The 21,701-nt window shown below is 30.3% G+C and overlaps 1 protein-coding gene across 3 annotated transcripts in view; it reads left to right on the plus strand.

The window, feature by feature from the left end:
- Dlg5 (Discs large 5) overlaps positions 1–21,701 on the plus strand; it is a 98,314-nt gene that overhangs the window by 72,868 nt on the left and 3,745 nt on the right. For all 3 annotated transcript variants that reach the window (XM_067264240.1, XM_067264241.1, XM_067264239.1), the window contains 9 exons: positions 214–2,035; positions 6,929–7,094; positions 7,204–7,306; positions 8,844–9,015; positions 10,262–10,475; positions 13,795–13,897; positions 14,314–14,527; positions 17,991–18,232; positions 19,104–19,333. In XM_067264240.1, coding sequence (XP_067120341.1) covers positions 214–2,035; positions 6,929–7,094; positions 7,204–7,306; positions 8,844–9,015; positions 10,262–10,475; positions 13,795–13,897; positions 14,314–14,527; positions 17,991–18,232; positions 19,104–19,333 — 3,266 coding nt within the window. The remainder of the gene's footprint in view (positions 1–213; positions 2,036–6,928; positions 7,095–7,203; positions 7,307–8,843; positions 9,016–10,261; positions 10,476–13,794; positions 13,898–14,313; positions 14,528–17,990; positions 18,233–19,103; positions 19,334–21,701) is intronic.

Here is a 21,701-nt window from a genome sequence, read left to right on the forward strand (position 1 = left end):
ATATTTTCACAAAACAAACTGAATCTTTCTTTTTCTTTAATAATTTTACAGTAAGAGGAGTTATAAAGTATACAAAAAATCTTAAACATTGTTTGTTTATTTTTTATGTATAGATTATTTATTAGATAGAGCTAATTCTTCTAAGAAAAATATTTTCAAATAAAAATGTCTCTCAAACTTTTCAGTAAAGTAATTCAAAACTTTCTTTTTTAGCTGATGATATCCCATCTAAACCTTGTATTGTTGATATGGAAGAGAAAGTTATGACATCTAGTAGTGTCCAGACAGATGATATTGTAGAACACTCTGTGAATAAACACAATAAAATATTATCTTCTTTACAAAGAAGTCGAAAAGAAACAAATGATTGGACAGATTGTCAGTCGCCTCAACCGACTTTATTAGATAAAGCATATTATAAACTATTCGGAGAAAGAAGACACGGCAAAGACAAAAAATCTTGCTTATCTCACTCACCTTCGTCTTTGTTAGGAAATGATGATCCTATAGCAGAATTAGATTCTGTACTAGATTATTATAGTAAAGTGTCTTCATCTAAATCATTTAAAACTGGCTCTAGAAAAGAACAGGATAAAAATGGTGGCACTTGGCCAAAATACAAACATCGTGGGCCTCATTTACATTATGCAGAAGCAGGAACACTACAGTCTTATCGAAGAAGAGAGAGAAAATCTTTAAGTACTTTTGCTCAACAGTTTAATGTACGTGATTGTAAAACTGTGGATGAAGACTTGTCCGAATCAAAAGTTGCCCATGTAATGGATCATCGTAATGAGAAGGAAAGAAAATGCCCAATTAACATGTCAGATAGAGATCATTTATTATATTTAGACTGTCAACGTAGTTCTCAGTCTTCAGATTGTTCTACTTTAACTAGTATTCCCGTTCTTTCTCCTTCTGTTAGCACAACAAGAAATTCCAGTTCTGGATCTTATACTTCACCTGATATTGATACGCCTATTAAATCTAATTGTCAAAATCAGAATTCTGATCAATTGGAATATGTAACTCCTTTATCTTATACAGGAAATACAACAACAAATTCTTATGTAGATTATTCTGTAGTTTCAGCACATAGAGATAAAGATGTTATAGAGTATTATAAAAATAAGGGTAATAAACAAAGACCACGTTCAGCACATTACGTCCTATCTGATAATGAATGTTTAAATTCATCTGATTCTTCTCAATACAAAACAGGAATATCAGTTACATCTTATAATCATAGTAATCACATTAATTTATCATCATCCGAAAGGCCTCTTAGTACTCGCAATTCGGGACACATGTATCCTACTTCTGCTCAAACTAGCTTAGTTGTGACAGGTATGACATCACAGAATCTTTTTCACAATAGCATGCCATTTTATTCTTTAAACAGCAGTCAACATGGAATTCTTCATCCTCATCCTCATCATACGCATGGAGGAAGTTCCGTTTGTTTTCCAACGGTGCCATCGTCTAGGTATTCTTCGCCACCAAATTTTTCTGTTTATACGTCCAGAAGTGGTGACTCGCTTCTTAGTAGTTCTGCTACCGAATCCATATTAGGGTCTGATCCACACTCTTATCATTCACCTATTGACAGTGGAAGATATGCTATAAAAGATAGTGGGAGATATAGTTTTGCTTCATCACCCTGCTCACAGTACAGTTATTCTGGTGCATCTCCAACACAAAGTATTGAATTATCACATTTTCATGGATTATCTCATTCTGGAAAACGTCTTGTTCCAAATCATTCACATATTAATGCTAATTATCGAGAGGAACCTTACTGTTCTTCAGGTTTTGATGGAATCTCTACTTTTCCAAAAAGAAACCAGAGGATTCGAATACCTTCAAATCCTAGTGTGACATCCAAATCGTCAGCAGGAAAAGTATCCAGTAGTTCAATTGAAAAAACATCATCTGTTTCAGAAAGGAGTAGTCCGATGCCTTCGTTTACCATAGAATGGTTAAATAGTGATGGAACTCAATGTGATTTACCAGATTACAATAATCATAACAGGATGTAAGTACAATCTTGAGATATATTTATGGCATTAATTTTATAGGTAAAAATATTTGCATATTTTATTATCAAAATTTTAAAATGAACACGCTTATTAATCATTGTCTACTTGAAAAATCTGTGGTTTTTATTTCCACAAAGCACTCTTTTTTAGAAGCCATTAGGAAACGGAATTATTAGCTTGATTTATGATTTATGTATTCTAAATATAATAGAATTAAGCCTGGTACTCACATGCAGAAACGGACAACAGAACAACAAAATGACATCACTTTTGCCATCAAAGACAACGGAATATGAAGTTGAAAATTTTCAACTTTTGCCGTTGCAGAAAATGAAACGGTAAAAATTAGACTAATAGGAAGACTGTTTAGCAATGTCATCATAAAGATCACGTGGACGATAGCATTCGAACTATGGTGGCCAGCCAAGCTAAAAAGCTTTATACTAATACACTAATATATTTCATTTATATGCCATATTACTATCCGATTTAGATATTAATGTCTATCAGATGTACTTACTGCATAAATTATTCAGAATGGCATAATCGTAATTTGGTTATGAAAGTATTCGATATTCCTAACTTTCAATGATTTAGAATATTTTTCCTGTCTAAATTCTTTGTTTTTGAGCTTTGTTATTTGCAATAAGATCATAGACAAACTTTGAAATTTTAATTGATATAACAAAGCAATTTTGGTAGGAGCCATTTTCAACTACTGGCACGTGACCTACCTACTGTAATAGCTGTTTACATTTACAGCTGGCAGATGGTGGTGCTTTCAATTTTAGGGTACTTTCTGCATGTGAGTACATGCGACACGGAAAGACAACAGAACGGCAACCATTTCTGTCATCCGTTTCCACATGTGAATACCAGGCTTTACAGTTCTCATAATACAGTGTGATTCTAAATATATGCAGAAAATATCAGGGACTAAGTTTTTGAATAATTTCAACCATAAATGTGCTTACAAACATGTTTTCAAAATGGCATAACTGTAATAACTGTTGAAAATGACCATCACGGACTGTAATACATGTGACTGGAGGGTCAGCACCTTGTTAGTGCCTCATCAGGACTGACACCACTGTGTCCTGATTGACACGGAGCCAAGACTGAGTGTTGATTCGATATTTGAACATAGGTCACGCAAGCAGCTGCATGCGTGGATGATCAGGTTTTGGATGGAGACTGTGTGTTAGCGAGCAGGAAGTGACTCACACAGAGACTAGGTTAACAAAACAACCGTTTATTTGTAAAGGAAAGAAAATACATTGTGTACAATTTATCAATAGTGAGTGTAATAAATAGAGCTAAAATAGGTTTAGATAGGCCTAAATTTTCAGTTCTCGAGAGAGAGAGTTTACAGTGGTTTGCGAGTCGATAAATATCTGGAGTAGATGATGTCCACAAATTGATGCTCCTTGATTAGGGTCTCGTTGTAACTAGGATGAGTCTCTTTAGGATCGTTGGGAAAGTTCTGAATCTTTGATAGGCTGTCTTTAAAGATGCAAAGATAGGTAAAGTCTGAGGGCGAGTAGGTGAGATATCTGGCCAGGTAGGATCAGGCACTGACACAACTAAAAATTAAAGATATTTGCAGTGACTTTTTTCTTGGAGGAACAGGCAACGACTGACCCTTCAGCCATCAATTCTGATACCAGCTCGATATCACCTGGCTAAGAGGTCAGCAGATCACAGGAATGCATCATTTTCGCCATCAAAGTGTAAGTGGAGATTTGGGATTTTGTGTGAATAGTGGAGAAAGTGGGATTTTCTCGAAGTTAATGACAACAATCATTGAACCAGTGTCACGATATCGACGATTGGTTTTCGTTAAAGTTCACATTCTTACATACAGGATTGAACTGATTGCATGCTTGTTCACAAATACCAAGGGATGTGTCAAATTATTTCACAGGATGCGACAATACAATTCCATAATTTGTCAACATTTTCAATAGAATTATGTATTAAGCATTCTGTGACTTTAAAACTGTCATTTTGAACATGTTTGTGCGCCATTTTGTTGAAATTATTCAAAGAATCTACTCCTGAAATTTTTCTCATATTTTTAGAATTGCCCCATATTGTCTGTTGTTACAAAGATATTTTCTTTTTATTATTATTATTATATTTCTTAATCTTTGTGCAAATATTGGTAAGAAATATATCTGAAAATTTATTCAATTTCTTTGTGTTTTGTTAAATATTTTAAAATGTTGGTTAGAAAAAAAACACAAACAAATGAAATATTACAAAACTTCGTTGCTTATTAATATTAGTTTTTTGTTACTGTTTCTAGATAATTAAAATTTAAAAATATCACTTTTAAATACTTGTAACTATTTATATAAAAGTATAAATAATGATTTCTATTAATGATTAAAACAGTAATATAATAACATTTTTTAGAATTAAATAATTGAAATATACCATTAAAAACCTATTATGCATATGTCTGATCCACAACAATAGCATATTTTGGAAATAAATTACTTCATGTATTTTACATATTACTCATTTGGAAGAAAATGCCCTTTCAGAAAATCATGTTTCTGTGTTTTTAAATAGCTTGAGTTGAAATTATCTAAATTTTTAGCTAGAAGCATCAAAGGTCATACTATAGACATAACAAGCAGGTGGCACAAATGGCTAATAACGATGCATTGTTCTCCATCTTCCTTTTGGCCAGATATTTGATCTCTATCAATAGACTAATTTTGCATCACATTAATTGGATTCTGTGAATATTTCCTCCTTTATCAAATGTAATTAGTGTAGATTATCATATTCAAAATTTATCATTTGCATTTGTTTTAATTCATTTTAAAATAAGACTTTTCTTCTGTATTGTGGTGTAAAATTATTTAATTCTCCCATTTTCAATTACAATAACAAATGATAAATCTAAGCAATGAATTTAATTAAAATTATTAATCAATCAGTCAACTTCATTCAAGGGGGGACCATATAAATAATAAACTCAATTATTTAATAAATTTACAACTTCTATTATAATAATAATAATAATAATAATAAACATCAAACAGCTGGTTAGCTCGGGGATGCCTCTTTGGGGAGACGGAAGGATTTATGATTGCCATACAGGATCAGGTCATAAATACTAAAAACTACAGAAAACACATACTCAAAGATACAACACTCACAAATGACACATGCAGAAAATGTCATATCATGCCAGAAACTATACAACACATCACTTCTGGTTGCAAGCTCTTGGCACAGACAGATTATTTACATAGACATAATCAAGTAGAAAATATAATACACCAAGAGCTTGCAAAGAAAAACAAATTATTAGACATCCACAAACCATACTACAAATACATTCCACAGGCAGTATTGGAAAACAACACACACAAAATGTACTATGACAACCATAATCAGAGATAAAACAATTTACCACAACAGACCAGACATCACACTCATTGACAAACACAATAAAATCACATTCATTATAGACATATCCATTCCGAACACTCACAATGTACAAAACACATTCACTAAAAAAATTAGCAAGTACACGGAACTTGCCCAGGAAATAAGGCATCTGTGGAGGATGGATAGGGTGCTTATTGTACCTGTTGTTCTCTCCTCTACAGGTGTGATACCACACACACTACACAAAAGCCTGCGCATATTACAATTGAATAGAAACGCTTACATCCCACTACAGAAGGCCACAATATTGAATACATGTCATATTGTTAGGAAATTCCTGAAAACAAACACACACTGATACACTTAAATTTTTGTTTTGGTTACTATGCCTTGACTTTGGACTGGCATAGTACACAGCCACCAGTGTTAACCGAGCATATCTCACATAACCCAACATAATAATAATAATAAAAGTTTATATTAGTAAAAACCTTAAATTTTGGTATCAACTTAAATTGAGATTCATCAAATCGTAAATATTTAGAACTATAATAAATTGAATTTTTATTTAATTTTATTTTGAATATTAATATTTACTATGGTTTGCTTTGTTGGTATAGAAAAAGTATCAATATACAAAGGATGATATACTGATTTTAATAAAAGCTGTTGGTCACCATGTATTGATGCCATAAGCACACTAATCATACAAAAATTTCATTAATTTAAATTTTAATTGTCTTTGTTCTTCAAATATTTCCAAAACAATTCCGTATAATTTTAATATATTCTGAAGCTTGCTTAGCCATGTGTTGGTACAAAGTTATTCTTTAACAGGTAATGTTGGCATTCCAAGATAGTTACAATAATCTGATTATCCGCATATATTAATCTCGTATAAAACTTAATAATATGCTTCAAAATAAAAGGAAATAAAATAAAACTATTATGTTCACTATGCAAAGTATATCCAGGTATTGTTTTCTCTAAATAAAATAAATTTCAATTAATAATGTCTTGCATCGTTTCTGTAGAATATATGTAATCCAGTATCCAGGTTGAGAAAGCTTACAAAACTGCCAATGAAAGCAGGCTATTAAACAGTTTAAATTAAATTCTAACATTAGAAATTTTTATCTTTTATTTTCATTTTAGCTTTAATTATCATTTGCTTGTAGCGAGGTGTAAGTTTATTATTCCATCTGAAAGTAACTCCCAGATATTTTCATTTTGTTATGACTGAGTTATGTAGGAATGAGATAAATTTCATCTACAAGAAATAACATAAGCTAGTTTACATTAATCAAGAACAAGATTTGCTTATAAATCATTAGCGTACTTTGATATTAACTTAATTGTATAAAAACAAATTTAAGAAAGTTTTACATCTGATCATATCTATATTAATATACATTAAAGAATTGTCTGAAAATTAAAAATATAAATAATGAAATTCATACTGAATTTATTTATTTACTTAGTCCTAAGCCAGGAGATTTAAGAAGAATTGAAATAGATAAATGTTCAGAACCTCTTGGAATTCAAATAATTTGTGGATTGGGCGGAAACAGCGTTTTTGTTTCATCAGTTCACGACAAAAGTTTAGCGGCTCAAGCGGGTTTGCAAGTTGGCGATCAGTTATTAGAAGTAAGTTTTTTACATTATTTTTAATCTACATTTATCATGTGTTAAACGTATTTACCATTTGTACAATAATTATCATTTGACAATAAAAATATTAAAAAATTTTTTACAGGTATGTGGTATCAACATGCGCAATGCAAATTATTGTTTAGCAGCAAATGTTCTTCGTCAATGTGGAGATACTGTATCTATACTTGTACAGTATAACCCTGACAGTAAGTTCTTACATTAATTTTATAACTAATAAAGTTATTTAAATTTCAAATTCATACATTTTAAAGTTGGAAAAATTCAAATGTTTATTATATTAAAAAATTGCACTTAGATAAACTTAGATAATTAACTTATTTATAATTGTATTAATATTTAAATTTTGTTTGTTTTTTGTATAATTATTGGATTTATATTGTTCAGAAAACACACACAGTTAACCCTGATACAGTTCAATCCTAAACAATGCCAACCTTGTAAAGTGCAAATGAATACTTGTGAATGGATCTCCATAAATATTAGAGAACCCCTTTGGTATCTATGAATTACTAAATATATCACTTTGTTTTGCAAACAAAATTGAAAGTTGCATGATTAGACAATGACAAACTTTCAAATTTGTGTGAATTTCAGACTTAATTTGAGACTTCATTACTATAAATAATTCTTATTGTTTGAATACTTCAATTTAAAACTCGATTAAATCAAATGTGTACTAAAGATGAACGAATAATGGTACTAAATGGAAATTTAAACTGTTATTTCTTTATTCCTTAAGTAAGAAATTGTTTCTGGCATCGGAAGTATCCTTCTGTTTCTGATAAATATTAGTTTTAAATTAAAACTTTACGATAAATTTCTTATATTTTCCTTTAACTTTGAATTAATACTCTATAAATTAAAATAAATACATTGTATTGTAGATCAAAAATAAAAGTTGAAATGGTCTCTCTCTTTTGTAATGTAAAAAATAATTACAAACTTAATTAATGTTGCCAATAACCATTTTTATGAAAATTACTTTAGTTCTGTGTGTTAATATTTAAATTTTATGAGTATTTTTTTTTTTTTTTTTTTTTTAATTACGAAAATCAAGAAGATATCTTCTTCAATTATATGAATTTAATATTAATCTGTAGTATACATAATGCATTTCCATATCATATTTTACTAGCAGATAAGCCCGGCATTGCTCAGGCAAAAAGTAACGATAGCAAAATTACGATTATTGCATTATAGCCAATCTTACCTGTTTTCACAGAATGCAAGAATTAGGTTCCTCTGTTTCCAGACTAATTAGAGAATTTTTAGATGGGTCTGAAAATATGTTTGATTTCCTGCAAAATTGCAAAAAAACACCACATCTACACCTGTAAATTTTGCACGCTGCTTTCTCTTAACACTCCCATTGTTAACACTCCCATTGTTAAGGATTACAGTTCTTTCATCCCCACGTGGACCCTACTAAAACGCAGCCAAAAATGCAAAAACTGCATCTAAAATACTACAGTAGAAGCAGTTTTTCAGGGTAAGCCTTAATCCTCTCCCTCTCCCCCATGGGGGGTAATTTCGAAAAATCTCTTCTTAGGGTACATCACAAGAATGTACACTAACTGTGTACCAAACTTCAACTTTCAACTCCTAACTGTTTGGGCTCTGCACTTATCATCATCATCATCAACCCATCTTGATTATATATATATATATATAGATTAATTAAAGAGTAGAGTTTAAATTTCTATATTTTTGTCATATTAACAGAATTTCAAGAAATTCCAGAAACAGACAGTTCAAGTGCAGAAATATCTCCTACGCAAACACCAGCAGTTTCTCTTACATCTTGCAATATGACTACTACAGTAAATGTTTCGACTGAAGAAATATCTAGTTCTACTAATTCAACTTTGACTAAACCGAAGGCATCTCCTATGTGGTAAATTTGTTTTTTTTATGATATGACCATCATACCAGTTATTTTAAGAATAAACCTGTTTGACTACCAAATAACTTTGAAATGCTGGTCCAAAATTCAGTTAGCAACTATAATAAAATTAATTTAACTACTAAATTTATATTTTTCAATACTAAATGATAAATCACTAAAAAACACTATTATGATATTTCAGTGAATTTTATATCATAAGTAACAATATTTGCAAACATTCAGGTTAATGTTTTTAACCTGTCTTAAACTTTCAGAAAAAAATATATTGTTTAAAATATAAAGCAATAGAGTAGCTTTATGTTACTTGTTTTTGCTTAGTTTTATTAACTTCTCTATTATTTTTATGCTTTAGTTAAATATTTATAAAGCTTGTTAAGAAAGTCTCACAGTTTAGTAATAATCTCTCTTGACAAGTTCTTGAGCTTTAATTTATTTCATATTTTTTCTCATTTCTACTTCTCTACTGGTTGCAATTATACAAGTATGCAGATTTCATTTATCAAATAACCTGTATTTATTTCTGTCATCTGAATACATTAAGTAAATCTCGTTGTCTTTTTTGGCATAATTCTCATTGCAGTTTATCAACTTGTCACTTTTTTATGATCATTAAAAATTACCTCGTTCCAGCCAGTCTTCCTTCTAATCATAACTTATTTAGTACTGTTAATTTAATTACTTATAATTTTCTTCATAACTGTAATGCAAAGCTACAATACATTTTCTTTTCATTAACAATGATAATATAATCTTTATATCCTTTTTGAATATTATGTTTCTTGTACCTGAACATATAAAATATAAGCTCAATCTTATATTTACTTGATATTCTACTACATTGCTTTATTGCATGTCAAAATGATCAAACTGTAGACTGATGCAGCATAAATTTACTAAATATAATAGTTAGGTATGAAGGGAGGAGGATTGTAGAGTGCAAAACAATTCTTCTGTGAAGTTTTTCAAATAAGTTTTTATTGCTATCACTATGAAACCATGTTAATTGTGAATCACATTCCTCTTCACATGAAGAAATCTGGTTTATGTTTATTTCTTAACAAATTAAGGATGAAATAAGAGTTTATTTTCATTTATTCCCTCTAAGATAATCTGATTAACAATGCAGTTTCAGTGATTAAACAATTAGAATTATTTGAAATTACTTTCCAAATAAAGTTTAGAAATATCATTATTTTGTAATGTAGAAATTATATTAATCTTTCTATTATTACAGCCTCCATTCTATGGAAAATCAAGATATGCATAACTCTCGTTCTCCGGAGTCGAGTTCAGTACCACGTGTAGTAGTACTAAAAAAGACCACATCTAACTTGGGAATCAGTTTGTTGGGCGGAAATGCCGTCGGTATATTCGTTCATTCAGTTCAAGAAGATTCTCCTGCTGCTTGCGGATCGACCGGTCTCAGACCAGGAGATCAAATTCTCGAGGTAAGTTTATTGTCTTCTCCTACATAAACATAATGAGTTAATTTTAAATTATTACAAAGAATGAAAATCTTGCAGCTAATATTCAGAAACACTTAAGTAATCAAGTTTAAATGCATAAATGTTGGAATGCAAAGCCACTGAGCTAAATTATTAATGAACTAATGAGAAAAACTTTATTTCAAAGAAATCTTCAAAATACTTTTTGAAGTAAAATTAATTTAATTTTGTTTTACAGTAATTTTTCTTCTACAAATTGAAAATGAAATTTTGTAGATAAATTTTTTTCTTGTAATTTTGCCACTATCTTTACAAAAAGGGAGATTATTATTATGTAAAAAAAATATTCATTTAATATCTTCTATCTCCCCTGTGAAGTTTATTGACAAAATGGCTTTGTATGAATATTAAAATATCAGGATGTGGTTGAATTCAACTAGATAACCATGTTTGAATAAATTACAATATCATTCTCCATTTTACCCTCATCCATGCCGGTTGATCATATTGCATATCAAGCCTGCCTGTCGTCAGCTGTATACACTTAATGTGCTGATGTCTTTCATTAACTAATCAATTAATCGGTCATAAAATTCTTAGAATAAAACTTTTAAAAAAGTTTAAAAGAGTTCTGTATTTCATAAAGACAAATTGATTTAATAGAGCATTTGTTTTTGTTCAAAAAAACTGTGCTGCCAAAAGGTAAAAAGGCAAAATTGAAAACAAAGCTGCAATCTTGTCATTACACATAATTATTATCTTTCAATACCACTTATTAGCAAGTGTGAAAAATGTTCTGTAAATAATTACAGAACATTTCTCACATAAAATATTGGGTGTTATTGATCAAGGATTACTAATGACAAGTTCACAACTTTATTTTCAGTTTTTTCGGTGGTAGAGCCTTTTGCTTTTGGGCAGTACAAATAAATAAGTTTACATTTCTTTTGCAAAATTAAGTATATTTAATTATTTAGACTATATTTAGGTAAATATTAATGAATATGTATTATTTTATCTTTGTAAGTTGAATTTCAGTGAACTATTAAATCTAATTATAAAAATAACATTATGTATCAAATGAACTGCATAGTTTAAAGAAAATCAAATTTGTTCTGGGTTCTGGATGCAATCCATATAGGAAATGTGTATAAATCAATTTTATACAGTAAAACCTGCAGAAACTAGAACCTGAATAAAGTGAAAAGTTTGAATATTTTTCAATAAAATGATTACATTAACTTAAGAAATATTCTCTGAAAGCCATGGCCTGCAAGATATAGACAGAATGGTTAGAAATTATGCTGTTTAACTCAAATGTGGGGAAGTATAGATGTTATCTACCAGGAAATAAATTATTTTTTATTAAATGCAATTTCAAATCATCCTGAAGGTCTCTGTCTTCAATTTTCTTTTGCATTGTTATTTTGAGCTTTTATTTTTGTGGTGGTATATTTTTTTCCAAATTGATGATATAAACATTGTAAAGAATAAAATTCTAAAAATCCAAATGAAATTATATATTTAAAAATGCAAAAATATACAAAAAAAAAATTGTAGATTTGTAAACTAAAGATGACTTTATGTAGCCAAAACTTGTGTTTGATTTAAAAACTGAAGGAATTTAATTTGAAAGACTAAAGAAGAACAAGAATTTTTTTATAAAGCTACAGACTCAGAAATCTGTTTGAATAATTTCATTTAAAAAACCAAGACAGCTAAGCAATGATTAGACTGTTTTATTAAGAAGTGAAATTTTCCCACTTTGTATTTAAAATCTTTAAAATATGCAGAGATTTGTAACAAAATGCATGTAAATCTTCACATGATTTCATAAAAAAGAAAAAGAAATATTTTCAGAGGAATAGAAAAATGGTAAAACTACATTGTGTCAATAGCAGAAAATCTGCCTGATGTGGAAAAATGAGTGTCTTGTCAAGTTCTAGCCTTTACAGGTCTTACTGTAGTAAAAATCAAAATTTAATGTTTGTACAGAAAGATAATGTTAAATTATTATTATTTTTTTGAGTAAAAGACTTTTGTATTTAGAGTTTTAATAATTATTAAAAAGATCTAAAAAATAATATTTCTTTCTTGTAAAACTTGAAATATTTTAGTTCTTTTTGTTTAATTACTGATCATCATTCTATTTTGAGATATAGTAACATGTCTGGGATGCATGTTACTTTGAGTCCAGACATTTTTTTGAACTTAAATTTTTTTCGTCAAATTCTCACAATCTAACAACAACCAATGTTACATTTATTATTATTTATTCCATGAATTTCTAATAATTTCATGACTAAGATCATTATTCTCTTCATCATACTGTGGCACAAGCTTTCGTATCATTCGTTATTTGAAGAAAAAGAATGATTTTACTGAATAATAGTTTTTAATGATTTTTGAGCAGTTTTCTGCCTTTTCTCAGCAAACTTCATGGATATCCACAGATGTGTACACACTACTGCTGCATAAAACTTTAGATGCTTGTAACTACTAAGTGCATCTTTTGAAAAAAAATGTTTCAGATAAAAGTTTGTTTTCTATGTAGAATTACCGTATTTTACGGACTATAAGACGCACCTTAATTTTTAAACAATTTTTAAAAAAAATACCTATAAGACGCACCTGAATTTTGGAGGCAATTTTTCGAAGAAAAAAGTGCGTCTTATAGTCCGTAAAATACGGTATATACAATTACAAAAATTGGGTTTCCATTTAAGAAAATGAAGTTAACGCCATTTTCACTGGTTAAGGGGCCACAAGATAATTTTAACAATTGGTCTAATGAATTCTTTTGATATATATTTTTTGAGTTATTCCAGTTGATTGATTATATTATCATCATCATCATCATCATCAGCTGTTGTCAATCCACTGCTGGATGAAGATCTCCTCTAATCTTTTCCATTTTTTCCTTGTCCAATGCTTTGGTTTTCCAGCTTATGTTGACTACTATCATTATTTTGTCACGCCATCATACTCAGAATCTTCGTCTTGGACATTTGATTCCTCGTGGATACCTGCCTAGGATATTTGTAGTCTGTCTGTTGTCTTCTCTACCAGCAATGTGTCCAGCCCATTGCCATTTTGAACATTTGATCCGCTCAATGATATCGTATAACTTTGTTTTGATTTCTTATTCAAGTAGTTCACTTTGTCTGTTCTTGTAATGCCCAGCATGCATCTTTCCATAATTCTTATCTTAAATCTATTGTCTGTAGCCTCTGTATTGTGACTGATTTTTTTTATATATATATATATAAATATATAATACATATATAGTTTATTTTAATATTTTTTATTTTTATTCTAATAGTATAATGGTGTAAATCTACGTCATGCTACAGCTGAAGAAGCGGCTTATGAATTAGCCAAACCATCTGACAAGATAACAATCTTAGCTGAACATAATGTTGAAAGTAGGTGTAAAATTTATTAACATTATATTAAAATCAATTTTTATTAACAATGAAAATAGGTTTAATCTATATGATTTGATATAAGGTTTTGTCAAAGAAATATATAATAGAAAATTTTTCATCTGTAGTTTAATAGGACTTGCCTTTTCTTCACTATTGCTTTATTATTAGATGTATTGATATAATTTAATTACTATTTATTCAGAGTCTTTTTTCATTAGTCAAAGATTTTTAATTATCTCATAGTTTTTGTTGATTATCTCGTTAACATTTTCTCTCAAAAACTCTCTGGCTTTTAAAGCAGACAATATAGGAAACTGTTTCCTGCTTTAAAAATTTCTTCAAGTGTCCATTTTCTGTTGTATGTTATTAAGGCCAGATATTGTTTAATTAACTTATCAATTTAACAATTTCAGGATACGCCGATATTCAAAATAAGGCAGGTGATTCATTTTACATTCGTGCACTGTGTGACAGACCATCAATCGACGGATCACTGACTTTTCACAAAGACGATATCTTATTTATCGATAATACTATGTATAATGGAGTCCCCGGATTGTGGCAAGCATGGCTTGTGGATCAAGAAGGACAAAAAGTGAAATGTGGTTACATACCGAGTAAATACAAGTAAGTTAAAACACTTTTATTATTGGATTTTCATTTTTCTAAATACGAATTACAATTTGAAATAACATTACTCAATAAAATTAACATCATATTCTTTATATTGATACTATACAATTAATAACTTGCTCATAATTGATACAAGAGTAAAGGCAGACCAAAAATGAGTGACCAAAACCTAAGTTCTGCGAATGCTCCATTGACTTCATCATTTAAAGAAAATGTTCAAATGCAGTGTTATTGTAGACACTTTGGCATTTGTTTGACATCTGGTATTTAGCTGCATTTGGATGAATTAGAACACAAAATGCTGAAGTTTTATAATATATAGATAGGAGCTGTTAGAAGTCTGAAGTGATGCATCACAAGCAGAAAATAAACACTATCAGGTTGTAAGGGTGAAATTTAGACATTGTGAAAAAAACTTTATTGACAATTAACCCAACAATTACAGTTCAACCAGATAGGTAATCACCATCAATGTCAATCACATCTTGCTGTCTTTGCTCCAAACTTTCAATTCTGTGAACATGGAATGACTGGGGTTTCTCTTTGAAAAAGTCTGAAGCATCAAGGGTATTGTTGTAGAACTGTATATTGGCAACATGTTCTGCAGGGTGCAAAATAGATAGTAATTAGTTGGCTACAAGTCTGGGCTGTGAAGTGGATGAGGTAGAATCTCCCAGCCCAGACAAGCCAGCTTTTCAAAGGTCATCTTTGCTGATGCATTGTCTTAGTAATATTGGACTTTGTTAACTTTTGGATGAAGTTCTTTAGATAATCTGTTCACAGTAGATTTTCTTGAGTGCCAGTGATGTTGGAAGCAGCTTCATCACAATGACACCAAACAAACACAGATCCTCACCTTCTTCTGCACTATTGGCCTGTTAACCTTTGTTTACCCACGAATGTTTTAACAAATGCAGTCATGAGCCTTCATTGCATTGTGGCCACTTCTGAATTGATAGAGCAATAACATGTGAATCTGTTCTTTTGAGTTACTCTACTTATATACCCACATTGAGTATTCTAGATCTGAAATGTCTAAATCTCACCTTAATAAAAACTTTACTGAAACATTTATCAGTTTATAAAGTTTAACTCAGAGTTTAATCTGCTTTAAGAAACATGTAATGACATTATGTTGCATAAACAAGAACATGAATGGCATAGCATTTTAGAAAAAGCTGTAAGTCAACAGAGGACAGTCTTCATCAAGAAACAAAAATAATTCACAAGTTTGGGAAGAGATCAAAAGAAACCAAAGACAATCAATAGACTGTCTGGTTGACATTCTGGAAGCTTTGCATGATTCTGTAGAATGGCATTATGAGGAATAGTACAATTTTAATAATTATTAAAATTATAATTATTAATTTTGTTAAGAGATGGCACTTAACGTCTACCTCTAGTAGCAAATTATTTAATATTAATTGTTAAATTAGCAGCATTATAGCCCGATTATTTAAGATGATTGTTTGGTTATGTTTCTATATACATATAGGGCTTTGCAATGTTTGATATACAGTAAAACCCACTTAATACGGGGGGATATGTTCCTAGATGACAAAGTACTAAATGAAACAGCATTAAATGAGGTCATTTTAACACAGAGTAAATAGGAAAAGGGGATATGCCGATATTCAAAATAAGGCAGACCAAAAATTAATAAATTTTACTTTAATTTTAAGTTATTTTTATATTAATTTGCATAATAATATACGTTAAATAACACAAACATGCACACAGAAATGTAAAGTTCATTTTTTGTGATGAAGATACTGGCTCTTCTGAAATTCTTGACTTTTTTGCAATGAAGTCGTCTAGTGTCATTTGTTGTTTTTTTTTTTTTCTTTTGTTAGGCAAATGTCAGTAGCAGGAAATTGCATCCAAAAACATCTTGTCTTGCTTTTGCACTCCTTTCAAAATCTGGATCATTCGCTACAATTTGATCAACAATTTCTGTTATAGTTACCAAACTTTTACTAAGGAAATCTGTAACAAGTTCTTTGGGCGCTTCATTTTCAGAATCACTGTTTTCCAGTTCTACGTGAATTTCTTGTTCTGCCAGTTCTTGAAGGTGGTTGTTGGTAAGGCTCTCACCAGAAACCTGCGGTAACCTCTCAATATCCTGCTTGTCTACATCTCCTAGTCCTGCTGTATTGATTAGGTTGACGGTTTGGTCAACCTAACAGTACAGTGATAGGCTTTACTCCATTCGTGCATTTATCAGTTAATTTTTGCCAAGCGAAGTCAATATTGCCTATGGTATCCACAATGTTATATTTTTTCCAAAATTGCACCAAACAAACAGATTTAAGGAAAGTACAGCACTATGACAAATTGCCACCATTTGCTGATTGGTTCGTGTTTGGGAATAATTGTATTATATACAAATCAATGAAATGCCACGGTAATTTGAATCAGTGTAAATTTTAGCTTTTTTTTAGGCTTTGAGCAGGCTGCGTTATATCAAATCAGTGTTAATTGAGGTAGCGTTAAATGAGGTCTTACTGTACTTAATTTACAAAATTAATTTTATTCAAAATCCATTGATTGTGACTAGGAAAAAGAACCTAGCAGAGGAAAACCTGTTAATTAGCACCAGTCAATCAATGAATCAATAACTTATACAGCAAATTAGTCTTCTCTTCTGCCTGTTAGTTTGCATATTGAACATGCTTACAAAAAATAAAATGGAAGCTAAAACAATCATTTAATATTCCCTCTTATTTCAACCCTAATTTAGTGGGATGCAAATCCATTCATTATTTAAATATTAGTATGAAATTATGCAAATGAAGTACTGGTTTGGAAGTGTTTAGATAGCAGTCGAGATTTAATGTAACCCCAAAACTCAAAATAACAAAAAAAAAAAAAGGAAAAGTAAATAATAATGTATGGTAACTAAATATAAATCATAAATAAAAAATATTTCTTGCTATATCACAATGCATCATGTTTGCTCTCATATCATTCCAAGGAAGTTCACAGCTATGCAGCATGAAGAGTATGCACTAGTTAGTGAAGAACTAACTGGCATAATCAAATATTGCATGTTTTCCATAATTTAAAATGTTTTAATGTATTTCTTCATAAGAATAATGACACTAAAATTTCTTCGTATGAATTGATAACTCATTTCCACTTTGACAGACTTTTTAGAAAAATTTAGGAACTGTAATGTTGATGTATATCATTATTATACTTAATATATATAAAAGGGGCTAAATATCTTATATAATTTTAACAATAAAAATATAAATGTATCATTAGTAATTCTATGTTGTAAATAATAATTAATTAAAAGATTTGTTTGCTTTAATTTCCTGTAAATCAAAATATTTTATGATGTTTACCACAATGTTAATACATTTTTTACTTAATTTTCATAGAGAATAATGTCATTCAATATAATTTTGATTGCAAATATTAATAATTATACATATTTTCTCTTTAATTGAAGGATGGAGGAAGAACTTTTAATGAAATGCAGTCTTGGAGATTTAGATGGGGACGGTAGCAGACGTGGGTCAACGACGGCGAGACGTAGTTTTTTTCGACGTAAACGCCACCAACGAAGCAATTCTCACGACAGTAAAGAACTAGCATCGTTTTCAGATATGTCTATAAACAGTTGTAGTGACTCTGGGATACATGGTGAAGAATTGTTGCCCTTGACCTATCAACGTGTGGAACGGTTAGACTGTAAGTAAATTATAAAATACAGTGGTGCTTCAAATTTAATTTATTTCAGAAGGCCATTCAAACACTAATCAATTTTCCCCATTAGAAATAATGGAAAGTCAATTAATCCATTTCCAGACCCTAAACAATGCCCATTTTGATAAACTTAAACAGCAAATACACCTAATGGTGTAATTTTTACCTTAAATTAAATGTCATGAACAATAAATTAAAATATGAAAATACTCTATAATAAAATGAAAATTTCATCTACTGTACCTAAATGAGTGGTGATGTCTTGTTTCTTAAGGTCACTATGCACCTTGCTTGGTTTTCTCACAAATAATGCTCTTGGAGATAACATCAGTCTAATTGCTTCTCATTTATCTACACTAGAATCTCTCTCAAATTTAAAGTAGTTTAAAGTACGAGGTACTACTGTAGTTCTTTTCTCGTATTATTAAACATTCATAATTTATATTTATTTAATAGTTTATGAAAGCCTTTATCAGGTTTTTTTAACCTTTATCAGGTTAAAAAACCTGATAAAGGTTACATCAGGAAAAGCTCTCATTGCTGGGCAATCGGTTACAAACTTGAGATACAGGATATGCAGTTCTAAACTTGTTGAAGTGAGTTAGCCACCCTGTGACATGAAAATGAATTTTGGTTTTAACATCAAAATACTATTACTCTATAAAGCATATACTGTACGGTGCAAATTAAATATATAATACATGTTAGCATCTTTGTTTATTTGTAAAATGAATTAGCAATAGTGCACACAAATATCTAGTTATAGTTTTTCATTATCATTTTACATTAATCTATTCAGGCTGCTCAGTTAAGTTTTTTACCTATTTTAGTGACACATATTGTGTTTGTATTTTAGATTTAACATTAAGACCTGTAATCGTTGTTGGACCGTTAATGGAAGCCGTGGTCGATAAACTGGAACAGGATTTTCCTCACATGTTTCAGCATTGCATACCAGAAGTCATGAGAGGAAGCCAACAAATGATGGAGAAAAGTTTGCAAGAACTGAAGCTTATTGATTATCGAAAACGTGGCAATCATTTTGAATGTACCACTGTAAGTGCTGTTAAGGAAATTTGTGATAAGGTGAGAGAGAGTTTTTTCTTTTCTCGTTATTTAAACTTGTAGATTTTATAAAGAATTACATGTTAAAAATTAATTTTAAAATGAAATATTTGAAGTATTAGCATTTTATTATATTAAATTTGTTTTTTCTCTTGGGAAATAAATAAATAAAACACCTATACTCTACTGATCAGTTTGATACTTGCAAAACTATTTTTTTTTTATATGACGACATAAATGATTTTTTCAGAAATGTTAAATTTTATACCAAATTCATGACATAATAAATTTTATTATTATTAGTAATTAAGATAAGTCAAATTTAGTTCATTCTATTAGTAGTCTACAAAATGTTATATAGTAAATGGACAAAGTATAATTATTTTACAAAAAAGTACAGATTTGACTTCTATCCTGGACCAAACATTTCTACATTGTGATTTTTTGCTCTTTGGCCATACAGCATCTTAAATAAATATTACTCAATTAGTTGTTTTCCAGAGTATAATTAATGATATTGAGATCAATCATCATAAAAATTCAAATTATAAAATTTGTGAATCACGAATATTCTATCAAATTAATCTTTGTTTTTATCAGTAAAGAAAGTAGACACCAAATCTTGAAATGTATGCAATTATGCTATTTTAACAATTCTTAACATGCATTCTATTGTTATGCAATATGAAATGAGAAGAATTAAATTTCTGACTTTGACAGATGTATTGGTATTGCTGTTAAACTAATCATTCTCTCTAGTGAACAGTAGGACATATGTATTAATTGATAATAGTTTTTTATCTTACATGGATGTTTGTTAACTAAACCATCATCCAGTAAAAGAAGGTCATGCAAATTCATGGAATCATTTTGTTCTAATATTTTAAATAAAAATACAGAGAATGATCTTCACTAATTATTATTTTTTTCAAGTTAATTGTCGAAACGTAGAGACGACTAATACTTTACTTCGTGCATTCCTTGTCAACAAAATAACTCTGGAATGAGTCATCTGATCTTGATGAAATTTTCTTGGACGACTCATCATTACTCAAGGATGAACTGATTAAAATTTCAACTTTCAAAAATGATCCGTTTTTTGTAGAACTGGAGATAGGGTTTTTTCTTCAGTATGGATCATTTTTGAGAGTTGAAATTTTAATCAGTTCATCCTTGAGTGATGGGAAGTCATCCTAGAAAATTTCATCAAGATCGGACAACTCATTCTAGAGTTATAATGTTGACAAGGAATGCATGAAGTCAAGTGTTAGCCGCTTCCTGCACGCACGTATAGAAGCGTCATCTAGTAGTCGGAAAATATAACAAGCATTAAAACGGTAATTTTGAAAGGTAAATGTTATCTCTAACTAGATAAACAACAAATATAAAGAATCTTTATAGAATAAGTTTAAAAAAGTTTTCTTTTTGAAACGTGGAGCATCAGCGATCAATATTGATGGCTTTGCGATTTATTCTCTCCTTCGTCCTCCTATCGTTAGTACGAAATTTCAATCTCTAAATGGAGAAGCTGCACAGAGATTTCAGATTGAGATGAAGTCTTTCAAATTCATCATCATCGATAAAATATCAATGATTGGTGCAAGAATGCTTTACATGACCGAAAGAAGATTGAGGGAGATAAACCCCAAGAAAGATGAACCATTTGGTGGATTCTTTATCTATTTGTTTGGTGATTTTCGTCAGCTTCCTCCTGTTAAAGATACTCCTCTCTACTCAAGTGTTTTTTACACTGTAATGTCCCAACAAGGTAGGGACCCTGCTGGGACATTACATTACATTTGCATTTGATTCTTTTGAGAAGTTCATTGAACTTAGTAATTCTCATAGATAAAATAGCACAGATAGTTCCTTCACAGATGTCTTACAACATCTAGCTTCGGGTGATTTCTCTGATACAGATCTGAACATTCTGACGACAAGAAATTGAGCCTGTTTATCCAGAGATGAACTTGATCAGTTCCAAACAGCAGTAGAGCTATATCCAACAAACGAGCAAGTTAAACAAAGCAACGAAGACTACTTGCAGTCAACTGGATGCCCTCTTGCTTATATTGCATCTGAAAACACTCCAGATATTGTCCCGCCTTTGTCCAAAGATGACTCAGCTCTTGGTCTCTCCAAGTATTTGTATCTCTCAGTTAATGCCAGAATCATGCCGAGAGTCAACTTCTGGGTGCAAGGAGATCTCCTCATCAATGGTTCACTAGGAACTATATGCTACATTATATATGCTTCTAATGCTCGCCCTCCAGCTCTTCCTCTGTTTATTTTAGTGGAATTCGATAGTTATCAGGAACCTTTCATCTATGGTAATCTGTTTCCAATAATCCCTATAATACGCTCTTCGAACGATGGCAGTCTATTGCAA

The sequence above is a fragment of the Centruroides vittatus genome, unplaced genomic scaffold (genome assembly GCF_030686945.1).
Source record: "Centruroides vittatus isolate TY-2023 unplaced genomic scaffold, ASM3068694v2 contig_1832, whole genome shotgun sequence".
In the NCBI taxonomy this organism is placed as follows: domain Eukaryota; kingdom Metazoa; phylum Arthropoda; class Arachnida; order Scorpiones; family Buthidae; genus Centruroides; species Centruroides vittatus.